The following is a 16,012-nucleotide window of genomic DNA, read 5'->3' as shown; positions in this document are numbered from 1 at the left end:
GCTGCTATATATCACTTCACTGACTTTGTGCTACACCTGTTTAAGCAAACAAAGGGTCTGCCCCATAGTGTGTAGAAGGATAGAAGGCATGGTCTGAGAATAAGATTGATGGTCAAAACTTCCCAAGTTCTGCCAGCTACTCCCTGCCCTGACACCAATTCCCATCATGCCGTCTAGCAAGTTACTTAACATATCTACCTAGAGTGAGGAGGGATTTGACAGCAGCCTTCAACTACCTGAAGGGGGGTTCCAAAGAGGATGAAGCTCAGCTCTTCTCAGTGGTGGCAGATGATAGAACAAGAAGCAATGGTCTCAAGTTGCAGTGGGGGAGGTCTAGGTTGGATATTAGGAAACACTATTTCACTAGGAGGGTGGTAAAACACTGGAATGGCTTACCTAGGGAGGTGGTGGAATCTCCATCCTTAGAGATTTTTAAGGCCCAGCTTGACAAAGCCCTGGCTGGGATGATTTAGTTGGTGTTGGTCCTACTTTGAGCAGGGGGTTGGACTAGATGGCCTCTTAATATTCTTTGATTCTATTATTCTACCTCAGTTTCCCCATCCAGAAAATGGAGAAAGCAATATTCCCCTACAGTTCTTCAGGACCAAATCCTCCTCTCAGTGACCCCTGTGCAGCCCCAGGACATCACTGGAGAGGACGATTTGGCCGAGAGGAACAGTAGGATCTTCTGCGCTCCTGGGTTCCCCAGGGCTGCAGAAGGGGCAAAACGAGAGCAGAATTTGGTACAAGGTGTGTGAAACAGCAGGTATTTATAGTGAAATATTCTTTTGATGGTTTCTAGGAGAGGGAAGTAAAGGTGTTGATAGTGTATTTCCAGCGCCATGTGAAAGGAGCTGGCACACACAAAAGGAGAGTGTGTTAGCAGCTGATGGCAATGACAAACTTGGCACATCAAAACACAGCTACCTGTCTGTTTCTTCTTCAACCTATTCAAATGAGGAAAAGCTGTAATTTAGAGGCATAGAAGTGGGTTGAATATTTTGCTCCTCTCCAGCGAATTCAAGAAAAATGATTATTACCAGAAAATGCTCAAAGGGGAGATTAATTGATTGCTATTCATTTCTAAAGCTCCATATTACAGTCTGGTATCGCTCTGCCCATTTAATTATTTCTGGAAATGTATATCCAGATGTGATGGGGCACACTCTCATCGCCTGCTAGACATGGAGTTAAGAGCCAGTGAGTGGGGGTGGAAGTAGGTAAGGATCATTAGGGACCTGACCCTCACAAGGAACTGGAGAGAACTTGGAACGGGGAGACTGCAGAGGGGACATGATTCTTCTGTGGAGAGAAACCACCAGAGAGCAGGTCAGGCTCCTGTCAGAGGGGAGCCCTGAGTTAGGGTCAGTAAAAGCACTTCAGTGGAAGCTGAGACGGGTGGAAGGATGGTTCTTCCAGCAGAGAAAGGAGGAGCTAGAAGGACCTGGGGAGAATCCAGAGGCCTGGGAACCAAAGGAAGGCTGCGTTAGGCACAAGCTGCAGGAAAGCAACACGCGGGAGATCAGAGGAAGGAAGCAGCCCAGGGAAACAGCAGCAAGTCTGAAGAAGTCGACCTGCCTGCCCAATACAGGGTTCTTGGGCCAGAACCTGGAGTCGGCGGTGAGCCTGGGTTCCCCCACCAGTCCCTCAGGAAGGATCATGCAAGCCCACTGGAAGCAATAGTGAGCTCAAGGTGAGGCTGATGACTGACCCCAAAGGATGGGACGGAGGCTCTTTTGTATTGGGATTTCTTGTGAACTTTCAGTTGGACCTTCTTGTTACCCTGGAAGGGGACTGAACTTAGTGACTTGACTGGAGAGCTGAGCCACGGAAGACCCAGCAAGAGACAGATGGCCTGCAGGAGATGCCAGGGACCAGGACCCCTTGCAGCATTATACCCTGACACAAGGGAATGCTACAGGAGCAGAGTACACTACCTTACGCCATAGCTATTGAAGATCTCTCCGAAGTAGGTACGTCACAGAGGTGGAGAGGGGAACAGCTCTTCAGTTCAGACACAGTATGACTTGTTAAGGCTGTATGGGCAATCATTTGTTCTTAACTAGTAATGACCTTCCTATCTTCTGCTTTAAGAGCTGGAGCGAAATCCTGTGCCCATTTAAGTCAACAGGAATTTTGCCATGGACACAGTGAGCCAGGATTTCAGCCCAGATTTCCAAAGATGGGTGCGTGAAACAACAGGCCTATATTTGAAGACACTTCTCGTAAGTGGGCAAAATGTCTGATGTGCATGCAGAAATCAGGTATTTGCACAGGCACATGGCCCATTTTAGGCTCCTAACTGGCACACACTGCCTTGTCTATCTTAGAGGGTTAGAACATTAGTTAGAAAGTATTAGTAATACACTTTTAAGCCAGCATGGCTATGGAGATTTTGCCCAGCCTACCCAGAGTTAATCCCCTCCTCTCAGGGGGGTTACTTGTATATTAAATGCTCATTTGCGCTGTACTTGTTTAATAGAATTCTCAGCATTCTTTATACCTACAGATCCAGCCTTTAACCAAGGAACAATATTCCTCCCCAGTGATGGTAAATGGAGAAAGGATCTTGATTTTTATCCCTAACAAACAGTGGCCTCATGCCGGATGATAAATAGTTGTGTATCACAGAGTCATAAAATAAGGAGGGGGGGGGAAGGGCACAAGCCCACTTTTTTTCTTTTTTGCCTGAAACTACCAGCATACACGGCAGGGGCGTAGCCACGGGTGGGCCTTGGCCCACTCACTTCCATCCAGGCCCCTCCCAAATTGTGCCCGGACCGTGCTCCCCGGCGGGAGTGCCAGGCTGGCAGGCGGATTGGGGCAAGCCCCAGTGCCTGGACCCCGCTCCCTGGCGGGAGCGCCCAGTGGGCAGGCAGAGCAAGGCAAGCCCCCACGCCCTGACCCCATTTCCATGGCAGGGGCACACAGGGACTGCAGTCAGAAGGGGTAGGAGGGACACCCAGTTGTCCTGGCCCAGGCCCCACAAAACCATAATCCCTGTAGGTGGAGGTGGCCCCCCGTCATTGCCAGTCCACCCAAAAGCAGGGCTCATCCACTTTTCCTAGCCTAGCTATGCCACTGATACATCGTGATGGGAGCCATATACATGCTTGTAAATAGAATAATAGTAAGAGAAGCCAGTTTGGGGTTTATTACCATTTGTACAAAGAAACAGGCTCTTCTCCAGAGGCTCAGAAAAATAGCAGGGTAGTGCCATTGGCATCTTACCTGTCATAGCATGTGGGATATTTGTGATCATCACCCTCTGAGTGTGCATTTTGATGCCAGTGTCTGGATTCTGCATCTCCATGAGGAGGGCTTCAATCTGCAAAGCATGATGGGTACAAGCAGTTTTGTGAGAACAAACAGGAGGGCAAAACAAGAGCACAGCCTGACCTGGACCATTTTGTAAAGGCAACTAATCCAGACTAGCACAAGGGGAGAGAATTAAGGGGCTGGGCTCACCCCCCTCCCCTCCCTCTTTCACAGAAGCTGCTTATGTGAACATGCTACTTGTACAAGCATGCTAACCCCAATGGGCAATCCCTTCTCCAAGTGCCATCTTGCAATCACTCCCTGCTAGGCTACCCCATAGGAGAGGCACGCCCCTGTGATTAGTTTACCGGGCCACTGGATGTAGCTGTTGCACACAAATTCGGCTCAGAGAGAATTCAGCTTGGCTTTTTCAGGAGAGACAGTGGCCAACTGACAAACTACAAACATGGGTTCCTTTTTGTTCTCCTAGCAATTTGCTGGGGCATCAAGAGAACTGTTGCAATACCAGTGGGGTTGAATAATACCCAGGCAGCTAGCTCCATTGCATACCTATCCCCTTTTGCTTAAAGACTAACTTGAGAGTGCATCACTCACAGGTTGAATTAGCAAAGGTGTCCACACAAGTGTTGCATCCGATGAAGTGAGCTGTAGCTCACGAAAGCTTATGCTCAAATAAACTTGTTAGTCTCTAAGGTGCCACAAGTCCTCCTTTTCTTCACACAGACTGGGTGAAAGCCAAACCCAAGACAGTCTGTTTCAGGGCCTGCAGAGAATAGCTGGGGTGGATTTTTAAAACACAAGAGCAGCAAAAGTACGTTCCACCGCTAATGGGCTGTGCAAAAAGTGCAAGTCAGTTGGAGCCTGACGGCAAAGAGAGCTCAGGGCAGCCAGCACCTCTCAGGCAGCACTCAGCATCCAGCCGGTTAGGAAGATGGCTAAGGCACCCTCCTTTTCTTGACTACTTTAGGGATCATCCATGACAACAGAAATAGAAATAAAACACAGCTCTTAGCAAAGAGGCAGCTTTGGGGTTCTTCATCCCTTCTTGTGGACCACGGAACACCACTGGCCCTGATTCACCTCTCACAATGGTGAGATCACCAACAACCACACTGAAGCAAGTGGAGTAACAACAGTGTAAAGTGCCTATAAGTGAGGGGAGAAACAATTGTGCTGCTATTCTTGAGCTCTTGCTCACGCCTGCCCTAACACTTAGGCCCAGATCCTCAAGAGTATTTAAGCACCTACCTCCCACTGATTTCAATGGGAGCTGAAAACAATGGGAGTTATGTGACTAAACACCTTTGAGGTTCTGGGCCCTCGGGTATGATTTTTAAAGGTCAGTGAGGCACCTAAAGATACAGATAAGCTCCCAGGTGCCTATCTGCATTTTCAGCCATCTAAATACCTTTGAAATTGTCCTCTCAGCCCTTTTTAAAAGAATACAAAATAACTTTTTTCCCTTTCAAGATTTTATTTCCTGTTAGCTACCAGACTTTGCTCTGAAGATGGAGGAAGACAGAACAGTTGCTCTGAGGAGAGTAAAGATGGTCCCGTGCTTAGGGCATTAGCCTGTGACTTGGGAGACCTGGATTCAATTCCTTGTTCTGTCACAGACTTCCCGTGTGACGTTGGGTGAGTCATTTAGCCCCTCTGTGCTTCTGTTTCCCACCTGTAAATGGGGATAACAGCATCGCCCTACCTTCCAGAGGTGTTGTGAAGAAAAATACACTAAAGATGGTGAAGTCCTCTGATAATGTAGCAATGGGGTTGTAGAAGTACTGAAGAGAGCAGGTGTGCAGAAATCTAAAGGTGCAATGCACAGAAAACAAGACCATGGTAGATAAGTTACAGAGCTACATACACCACAGTTCTGACCCCTGCGAGTCCCAGAAGCTTCAGTGGGAGCCGTGCCTTTTCAGGCCTGGTCTTTTGAGCCAGCTTGTTATCTAGCCCATGTTCCATTTTGACCCCTCGTGTCTGGAGTGGTTGTACAGGGCTCTCAGCATCTCCCTGCTGGGCCTTTACTAGTCAAAAGCCAATAGTTAGTTCATAAAACCCACTCAGTCTTCTGGTGCAGGATGTTCTCTTTTCCTAATGAGCAAATAACTCCGGAGACTTGTAGCTTTCCTACCCCTGCTGAGCACCCTCTGGTCATTTAAGAAATAACATATATCAAAGAAAACAAGCGAGACAAGCTAGGGAGCTACCATCGGGTGGTGCCTGCTGATTCGGCTGCAAACTGCGCACTTTGCTGATCAAAACTCAGCAGGTCTTTTCCTCTTCTCCTAAGGGAACCGGCTGCTTATTAGGGATTCCTAGAGATTAGAAGTTGCCATCAGCACCAGCTTGTCAGCAGGAGCCAAGAAGGGCTGTTTAAAATACAATGAGGACATCTGCTTTCCTTTCTGCAGCTTTGTCACATTTTGTAACATGATTTTGCCCAGGAGAGCTCTCTAGCTGGTTTTCATTTTGTACATATTGAAGCCACGTCTTGGCCTTGGTCCACGGGGGGAGGCTGCAACAGAGATCAATTCACACCAGGTGAAATTTACCACAGCGCAAAGAGCCAGCACAAAGCATAAGGACCACTGAAGACCCACATCAGTCCTATTTTGAGCAGATCAGTGGTTCTTAAGATCTCTGCATAGGGGGTGAATTTCATCTCTGGCAAAGTCTCTCTGGTCTGTACTTGGGAGGCCATCAACTGTGGAGAGGAAAAGCAGAATCCTGAACTCAGTACTCGCGGAAGAAGTTTATTGTTTGTTTTATGGTAACACCTAGGAATCCCAGTCCAGGGTCAGGAACCCATGATCCTAGGCACTCTACAGACAAAGAACAAAGCAAACAGTCCCTGTTCAGAGACCGTACAGTCTAAATGCAGGAGGCAGCAGGTGGGAGGAGGAGGTAGCACAGTGAACAGAATTTTGAGTGTCAGCTATTTAATCCTCCAATCCTCCTGCTTTGCTTTTTCCCCTTGCTTGGAAATCCCTACAAGGAGAGGCTTCTGCAATCCAAAGCAGCCTCCAAGTGCTAAACAAGCAAGTGTCTCTGGAGCTATCTCCTTCATTGCTGCATATCATGAGTCACCAGCCCAGCCCCATTGACATCTGGCTGCAGCACTCAGGTTTGGTCCTTGGGGGCATCCCCCAATACAAATGATTAAACTCAGAATTTCTGCACTGCACATTCAGTACAGTCACTATGTAAAACCCTCTGGCTCAGTGAGGTTTTATAGCTCATTGTTGTGGCTAAGCGGTTGAGGCAGTAGCTTATCCAAATGCTTTAGGGCACAACTGCCTTTGTAGGCAGGTTAGTTCTTGTTTCATGACATAGGCCACAGCTTTCATTATGGGGTTGAGGTTTGGGGCCGTTTTGTTTTTACTCCTCAGTGGGTTCCAACTGTTCTGGGAAATCAAAAAGGGACACAGAAAACAAATGCGTTTAAAGGAGTCTCCTAGGTTATCTGGACCAGGAAACCTCCAAGATAGCTCTGGTGGGCGTGAGAAGTCTTCTCCAACATGATCTCCTCTGAATGCTCCTTTTCTTCCATCTGGCATTTGTGTTTCCTTGAGAGTGGCGTGTTTCTACAATAATATAGCATAAGAACCCCCTGCAGATAGCCAAAGGAAATAGAGAAGCATGTTCCCTTTATGGAGGCGGAGGCGTTAATGCTGCTTCAAAATGCGGATTTGTTTCCTTGCAGAAAAATAGCCTTATTGGAAGGCAATGTATGGAAATGGGTTTATTTCCCCCGTAGGATTGTCAGTTGTATTTCAAATGCTCACCTCCTGCTTCAACTCTTGTATTGTTTGTATTACAATAGCACCTCTAGGACTCCACCAAGATCAGGGCTGCTTTGAAGTAGTCACTGAACAAACACATAATAAGAGACAGCTCCTGCCCTGAAGATCTTACAGTCTAAATAGGCAAGACAGGCTTTAAGGGTGGGAGGAGATACAGGGCACAGAGAGGCCAAGGTCACACAGCAGGTCAGTGGCTGACTGGGAGTGGAACCTAAGTCTACACACTCCCTGCCCAGTACCCTAGCCACTACACCACACCGCCTGTCCTACCATGGTCATTATAAAACTATAATCTCGTCCCTTAACAGTTTTCCCTCAATTCTTCATTTCTACTGTAAACCCATTCCCTTTCAATTCTTCAGAAGGGTTTACAGTAGAACCCCAGAGTTACAAACACCAGTTACAAACTGATTAGTCAACCACACACCTCATTGAAACCAGAAGTACACAATCAGGCAACAGCAGAGACCAAAAAAAAAAAAGGCAAATACAGTACAGTACTGTGTTAAATGTAAACTACTAAAAAGAATAAAGGGAAAGTTTAAAAAAAAAGATTTGACAGCTAAGGTAAGGAAACTGTTCCAGTGTTTTTTTCATTTAAACTAAGAAAATATAAAAGCAGCATTTTTCTTCTGCGTAGCAAAGTTTCAAAGCTGTATTAAGTCAATTAAGTCAAGATCAATTGTAAACTTTTGAAAAAACAACCATCACGTTTTGCTCAAAGTTACGTGCATTTCAGAGTTACAAACAACCTCTAATCCCCAGATGTTTGTAACTTGGAGGTTCTACTGTAGTTTAATAAATGAAACGTAGTAGAGAGGTGTCATACAGAGGGTGCTGGGAGAAAAGGGCAATGGAAACTGGATTAAGCTAATGCAGAATAAGGACCTCTTATTCCAGAATAAGTATGTCCACACACATGGAGTTAATTAGGAAGAGTTAATCAGGAATAGCTATTTCTGAATAACTTCCTGTATAGATAAGCACTTAATGTCAGAGGCTGCTAACACCTCATGGAGATGTTTAGCTCAGGGCCTGTGTATCTGGAGCAGAAGGATCTGTGTTCCATCACCCCTGCTGTCCCCAGGATATTTCAAGTGGCTGCACTGCAGCGACAGGCCAGAAGTTCCAGGTGGCCAAGGATTTTGCCCCTGGTTCATTACACAGATGAGTTGAGAAAACAGTTCCCTGCTCCTCTCAGATACACTTCAATATACTACGAAACATGAGTTATGCCCATGCAGCAGCCTGAAAGAACAGACCATGATCAATTATACATTTTTGATGCTGGAAAATGAACTCTCGGGATATATCCACTATACTGATCCCTTCCTCTTTAAAGGCATAAAGTGGATGGATTACTGCCACTGGATTACTGCGCTGTTTGCCATTGTGTACTCCCTGCTCTGTGCCTAATTGACCTTTGCTTATGCAAACAGGATTGACTTTAAAGCCATGCGGAGACAGGTTTAGGGATTACACAGCAGTTCCCCTCAGAGCAGACAGTTCCAAATTCCAACACCTTAACCCAGGAGTCAAATGGTGTTTGTGGAGCGTTTTGCCTGCGATGGCAACGCATTCAGAGTTGAAGGGGTTTAACCACATTCTAACACAAAGCCACTTGACACATTCTCCCAGTAGACTCTCTATGATGCCAGCACCAACTCACAGTGCTCTAATTAAACATCTGCCTACTCCATCATAAATGCTTGCCCGGTTCTGCTCCCTCACCCAGCCTTCCCTGCTCCTATTTGTAAAGGACACACTCCCAGCTCCAATTTTCAAGGCGGTAAAGCACCCTTTCATCTTAATCCCAGCATCATCCTGCTCATTTTATTCTTTTCTAGGCCTGCAATTAATAGTCATGTATCGAGACAGGGTCACAAAGTGCTTTTACAAACATTAAAGAGCTTGTTAACCAACTGAAACTCTATTTAAAAAAAAAAAAAGTGCAGATGGAAAGTGTGTTTCCCTGAAGTCCACTCACACCTGCCCACTGCACACTATCGCTCTTTAGCTACAAAAATCCTACCCACAAATGCTAACCAGCCTGGAAATTAACAGCTAAGGGCGATTCCCCTCTGCCCCTTCTTTGCTCAGTGTTACCCCACACCACTGTAACAGTGCCTCCTCATGAAATTTACAAGGATATATGCAAAAGTCAAAATAACATTAATGCCTAGCCCTGTTCATCAGCAGAACTCAAAGCACTTTATTAAGGAGGTCAGTAATATTATCCTGTCTTCTGAGGCAGAGCGCAGGGAACTGACTTGCTCAAAGTCATCCAGCAGGCCAGTAAAATAGCTGGGAATAGAACCAAGGTGTTCCAAGTTCCAGTCCTTTATGCTATCCTCTTAGGGTTACCATATTTGAACATTCAAAAAAGGGGACACTCCACGGGGTAAGGGGTATTTGCTCGCGGCCCCCCCGCCCCTGGCCCCACCCCAACTTCACCCCTTCCCTGCCCCCATTCCAACCCCTTCCCCAAAATCCCCACCCCAACTCCGACCCCTCCCTGTCCCATTGGACCCCTTCCCCAAATCCCCGTCCCAGCCCCGCCTTCTCCCCTGAGCGTGCCACGTTCCCCCTCCTCCCCGCTCCCTCCCAGCCACTCGAAACAGCTGTTTCGCGACACAAGCGCTGGGATCTAGGGGGAAAAAGCAGGCACCCGCTCCAAAAGGACGATTTGAGGGCAAAAGGCTGAGGAGAGAGTTTGAGCTAAAGGAATTAATACCAAAGATGGAGCTGGATTGAAACTTCCAGTTCTGAGCTCAGGATCCAGGAGTCAGGCCTGTTTCTAACTAAACCATACTTCCAGAAGACACTAGAAGGGGCTTGAGAGACCAGCTTGAAAGAGAAGCAGAGGGAACAGGCAGGCCCCATCCTTCAGCCCTACCTACGTGATATGAGTCATGATGCAGCTAGCACAGAACCGAAGGGAAAGGTACATATCCCACCACCAGCCCTGAGGCGAGCCACTGCACAATGGTGGGCCAGGTCCTCAGTGGGTGTAAATCACTGAACTGTGCCAATTTACACCCACTGAGGGTATGACCCAAAGCATGTGTAACTTGGAGGGTTTATTTCTTAAGCTTGCTTCACTGCCTGACGGGCTTTCCTGCCACAGCGCTTCTCAGATGGTTTGAGAGAAAAACACATAAATAAAAGAACCCAAGCAGCTGTTGCAGGTGCTTCCCATCACCAGACCGTGCTTTAAAACAGGCAGCAGTTGCCAAACTGACTGCCTTGCCTTCTCCAAGAGCAATGCCTGCCATATTCCATCTGCACACGTGTGTCTTGCTGAAGGCTGGGCTGAGCTGTGTTAGAAACACCTGTTACCAGGTGCTGGCTTACGGGCAGAGGGGCCTACAGTATCCTTCCCAAGGATCATCGCTGAGGTCTTTGTTGTCCTTCAGAATCCCCCATGCGCCTTTCGCATTAAGCTTCTTATATACCAACTTTTGTCACCACCTGCCTTTGGGCCTGACTCTGATCCCACTGACACTGGGGTAAAGCAGGAGTAACGCCAAGAGACAGACACGAGAGTAAGAGGATCCAGATCAGGCCCCTTTTTTTCCTCTTCTTCCCCTTCTTAGTCCCTTATTATCTTCCCTACCACTTCACTTCCAGCTCTTTTGGGATTTTGGTTCTCAGCACGAACCATCTACTGCAGTTCCTCACTACAGACGACCCACTACTCTCACACCCACATCCCTCCACTGGCTTTTGTAGCCTCCCATTTCTTCTCTTTTCCTCTCTTCTTTAACTTACCCTTCATTTTTCTCACTTTTATTGTTCACGGATGGTAACCTCTCCGCTGGCTCTATACCAGTAATGTGATGAACTAGCACTGCTCTCTGCTGGATGGAATCAGAACTGCTCGACTGTGTGTCATAGACCCGATAGTGCCATCAGCGAATAGAGATTCACCTTAACCTCAACTAGGAGAGCCCTGTGCTTTTTGGAGCAGGAAGGGCTGAGTTCTATCCCCACTGTCACCCTGAATTTCTGAATGACCACAGCATGTAAGGAGGCACAAAACAGAAAAGGCTAAGAGGACACCACACAGAGTGGAGAGCATCAGAATGTAAATACCTAGGGAAGGGATTTAACAGCGTCTTTTTAACCCACCACTTAAAACCCGATTGTAAACGCCACAGCAGGTGCTTGGCACAGCCAGCCCCCTTTAATACGGCAAAGGAAGCTCTCAAAGCTTGATTGTTTCATGCTTTACACTTCCAGGCACCTTTTGCCTGAGGCGCTCCAAGCACTTTACAAGGTGGCTAAATATTATGCCCACTTCACAGAGTGGGGAACTGAGGCACAGAGAGATTCTGGCTCACATTTTCCAGACTAGACTCTATAATTTTTTGGCAGGTCTGATTCTGGGTGCCCAAGTTTAGACACCACCCAAAACCCGAGGCTCCCATAATTAGAAGATGCTTTAGAGATTGTGGAGCATAGTGACTTCCTCTCCCCACACCACATGGGGGGAGGGGAAATGGGGTACTGCTCTCTCGACTTCCCTCATCCTCTTCTAACCAGGCAACATCAGCAGCCAAACCATTTGGTAGCAATCCCTGAGGTCAGGTTACTGTGCTGGCTGTTGGGAATCTGGGATGGCTTATAAATTAGATGAGAAATGAAAGTGAGTTTGTTGCTCAAAGCCAATTGCCCAGTGAACATTTGTTCATGTTCCAGGCCCAGAACTAGACCCATAGGACATTTCTATCCTAAAACACCAAGCAGGAGGATAAAAGCAACTAAACCCAAAAATCATTCAGTCCAATAAAGGGCACAAACCCTTTTATTGGCTGCTTTAATTGGTGCTGCTGGAGATTCCTTTAGAAAGCTGTTTGCCCTCAGTTTTAGCTGAGCTGTTGTGGTTACTCACAGCACAAGCAGCAGCTGCTACCCGCATTTGCTTTCTGGATACATTGCTACAGCATGTTGCTATACACCCCTAAGCCTGGAGCATGACAGCCCAGCTCCCTTGCACACAGTTAGCTCAGTGGTGCCATTTAATTCACAACCAACCGTGTGCAGCGTGAAGCCATTTCAGATGAGCATCAGTTGCATGGAGAAGCTACAAAGCTCATGCGTGGGGGAAGAGAATCCGTTGTCACATGCACCCCACGTTGTGTATGCCAGTATCAAGCTGACAGGCAGCCCACACGGGCACCGTCAAAGACACTAGGATTGCAACTCCCACACTGCTACCAGGACCAACAGCATTGTGACGTCAGCAGAAAAGCCCATACGCCTAGCTGGCACAAACACACACTTGGAGAATATGTGATTGTTGTGGGTGCCAACTGATGGCAAGGCATTTGCACAGACTTGAGCAATTAATGAAGACTTTATGCGGTATCTCAGCTTCCTACGGGCTTGATCCTGCAAGGTGTTGAGCAGACACTTACCACGTATCCTCAAGTCCCGCTGTCCGTGAGGTTAAAGGTGCTGAGCACGTGGGCAGAGACTGGGGGGGCGTGGGAGGGGGCATTGCCCCCCCCCCAAACTGTATACCAGTACTGGTGCAGGAAGCAGAGGCTCATGCTGACTGCAGAGCGCCCTTTCTGCACCAGGGCTGCAGTGAGTGTCAGAGCCCTGGTCAACTGACTTGGGCTCACAATACAGGGCTAAAAATAGCAGTGTAGATGTTCTTGCTTGGGCTGGAGTCTGGGCTCTGGGACTCTCTGTCCCCCGCAAGGTTTCAGAGACTGGATTCCAGCCCGAGTGGGAATGTCTCCACCGCTGTTTTTAACCCTGGAGAGCGAGCCCAAGTCAGTTGACCCTCACTGCCGCAGGGATTTTCTTGCAACACCCTGACGTACCCCGAGAGTCTTTCCATTGATTTCAAAAGGTTTTGGATCAGCCCCATGTAAGCTGAATGGGAGCGTCCTCCAGCGGAACTGCCAGAAGCTGGGCTCAATATGTCTCAGATACGTATCACTGTGTTTTAAAAGAGCTAGCAGCATTTGCCAGGATAGCTGTAGATGAGTGTGTACTTGTAAAGCTAGGCATATAAGCCTCTGTAAGAAGCTTCCAGGAAACTTCACTGTCAACTCTATATTGGTACAATAGTGGTCTGATTCAGACTGGTGCTGAGCAACCTCGCCTCCCAGTGAAGCCAATAACATTACTCTGTACGTGCAGGATGGAACCACTGATAGCAAGCTTTCCAAACACTGAAACAACTAACACGAAAGGTCCATCTTACTTCATTTAAAAATGTGTCCTCCGTATTCGGACCCCATGTGATAATAAAGGGCCAGATTCTGCCGCTGTTGTTCACGTTGCATAGCACTATACGTCATGACTAGCCTCATGGATAGTGATGTACAGCTGTACATAGCCCAATATAATAATACAGTATACTCCTACTCATCCAAAACCCTGTTATACAAACCTCTGCAGTATCCAAATCCCTTCTTTCTCCCCCACGCAGCTCATGCTGGGGGACAAGGAAGTGATTTGGATAATGCAGTGCCTTGGATATAGAGCGGAGAACCCCAGCCAGGAGTGCGAGGAGGAGGAGGAGGAGCCCCTGGCCAGAGAGGAGGCCACCCTGCTGCTGAATGGTTCCTGCAGCACAGTGAGCCGCCTGCAGCCCCGCTGTCACAGGAGTGAGTGAGCAGGGCAGAGCAAAGACCCCTGGCCAGGACTGCCAGGAGGAGGAGGAGGAGGAGGAGGACCACGCTGCAGGGGAAGTCACCCCCCTGCTGAATGGCTCCTGCCCTCTTGATTATCCAAACTTCCAATTATCCAAACTTCCAATTCTGAACAAAATCCATATCCCCACTGCTAACCAGATAATCCGGAGTGTACTGGCATTCACTGCACCTACACAGACTCTTCCATTTTAGAATCTCAATGCACTTTGCAAAGGCTGACAAGCAGCACCACTCCCATTTTACAGCTAGGTAACTGAATGCTGCGCATTTGGTTTTGTTTTCATATAGAGGCCAATGCTCTGGACCTTCCCATCACAGTAAGTAGAATTTCACAGAGTACAAACCAACCCCAAATTTGGCCCACTATTTTTTCTTCTTGACAGGACAGAGCTTCTCTGCCAAAGCCACGAGAAACAAACAGCCCCACAGGAAGTATTGTGTGTGCCTCCTTCAGCATGCAAAGTGCAAGTGTTTGTTGCTATAGGACTCACATTATCAGACTGAATAAATTCACACTCCATCTCATCTCACCTTTAGATTTGTGTACCCACCACCTCCTCCTGTTGGGGTGTTTACATACATGCTCTGCCAAAAGAGTGGATGTGTGTACTTTTTTTAATTTTTTTGTTGCCCCTGATTGTTTTGGAGAGTTCTCTATATCGCAAACCTGAACCAGGCAGCTGTACTTGTCACTGAAAATTCAGCTAATTCCATTCAACAGGATAAGCCATAGACAAGAAAGACACACTACCCATGGGAGAAAAGCTGGATTAATACCTATCCTGTTTAAAATCTTTTCAAATACTGGTTATATTAAAATGCTTCTAAATGGATGTTGAAAAAAAACAGAAACACTTTACAAAATTATACATTTCATCCAAACCGTAGTTTTTCATCGTCATGCTCTGTAAACGTCTAACAATTATAAATACACATGCCCCTTCCAAAATGCTGTAGAGCAGCCAGACTGCAAACCTTTTGGCATGATGTACCCCTTGAAAATGTACATGAGCTGTATGTCATATGTAGCAAAGAGTGACTCCTGGGAAGGAAAATAAACCAGATTATGTCTCAAAGCAGAATTAAGGAATCGAACTTTTGGGATGATGATTTTTGTCCCAATGAATGATACAGTTAGAGCGGCCCTCAGGGGAAAAAAATTAGAAAAACTTTCCAATAGGAGGCATGGCATAAAATTGCATGATTAGAGGAATTAATGTTTTTTGTGGCTGTTTTGAATATACATCTTAAACACCTCCCCCCCCACCCCGCTCAGTTTTTATCACAATGCCTCTACAACTCCCATGATGCAAACAGTACCATGTAACAGGTTGCCCTCCTCTGGAGCCTGCAGAAAACGAGGACACTTGCCTTGAATCCTTCAGTAACAACAGAGCAGGAAAAAGAGAACTAAAAAGGATTTTGAAACACTTAATAACCGATAAGTCACACAAGTGCCCTTGAAGACGTTCAATTCAGCAAACGGTCATAAATAATACGTAATAACAAAATGCCTGTTGACGCCCTGCCCGTCAAACTGCCCCCTTGATTAGCCATACAGGCGGCAAACATTTTACAGATGTGTCTAGGGGTCCTAAATAGGGATCTGCAATAGATGTTGATGGTCACGCTATCAGGTAGAATTACTATTATATTTTCAAGACCATGTTACCTTTTTCAGGAATGCCATTCTTGGCCTGTAATGCTGCCCTTGGTCCATCCGTTTCACAGTCATCGTGCCCCACTTAGTCAAGGCAACAGCCACCAAGAAAGCAAACTAAAAACAACAACAAAACAATTAGAAGCCAGGTTTCTACTCCTCAACTGCAGGGCTGCTGCGGCGGCTGCTGCTGCTGGAGACTGGAGACAGGAGCGCTCCCCAGCCTAGAGACTAAGGACAGCGGTGAGCAAACACTGCTCCGCCACAGCCAATCAACAAGCAGCTCCGAGGACCTGATTTGCATGGCCGACCGGCCTCCGCGCTTCCCGCCTCTCAGCGCTAGGGGGAGCTCGCCTGCACACACAGGGAGAAGAAAGGCTCAGGAGTGGGGGGAGAGGGCGTGCCTTCAGCCAATCGGGTCTTTCCAGAGTCTCAACGTTCCAAAGCCTATACATTGTTACATGCTCTGGAATGCCAACTAGTCCCCTCCAGTTTTCTGAGGATATTTAAAAGGATTTTTTAACTTTCCACCATGTAAAAGAGATTTAATTAACAATGTCTTCAAATCAACATATTTTGCTGATTTATATTGA

The 16,012-nt window shown here is 47.1% G+C and overlaps 1 protein-coding gene across 4 annotated transcripts in view; it reads right to left on the bottom strand.

Annotated features, from left to right (window-relative positions):
* The window catches only part of RGS9 (regulator of G protein signaling 9), a 68,999-nt gene extending 53,380 nt beyond the window's left edge, over positions 1–15,619 (bottom strand). For all 4 annotated transcript variants that reach the window (XR_013347998.1, XM_077834355.1, XM_077834353.1 and 1 more), the window contains exons 1-2: positions 15,432–15,619; positions 3,232–3,328 (exon numbers count right to left, since the gene is read on the bottom strand). Coding sequence is in view for 3 of the 4 variants with exons in the window: in XM_077834355.1 (XP_077690481.1) it covers positions 3,232–3,328; positions 15,432–15,494 (160 nt within the window). In the remaining variant the exon portion in view is untranslated. The remainder of the gene's footprint in view (positions 1–3,231; positions 3,329–15,431) is intronic.
* Positions 15,620–16,012: the final 393 nt, after the last annotated feature.

This window comes from Eretmochelys imbricata, chromosome 14 (assembly GCF_965152235.1).
Source record: "Eretmochelys imbricata isolate rEreImb1 chromosome 14, rEreImb1.hap1, whole genome shotgun sequence".
Taxonomy (NCBI): domain Eukaryota; kingdom Metazoa; phylum Chordata; order Testudines; family Cheloniidae; genus Eretmochelys; species Eretmochelys imbricata.
This window is presented reverse-complemented; position numbering and strand designations above follow the sequence as displayed.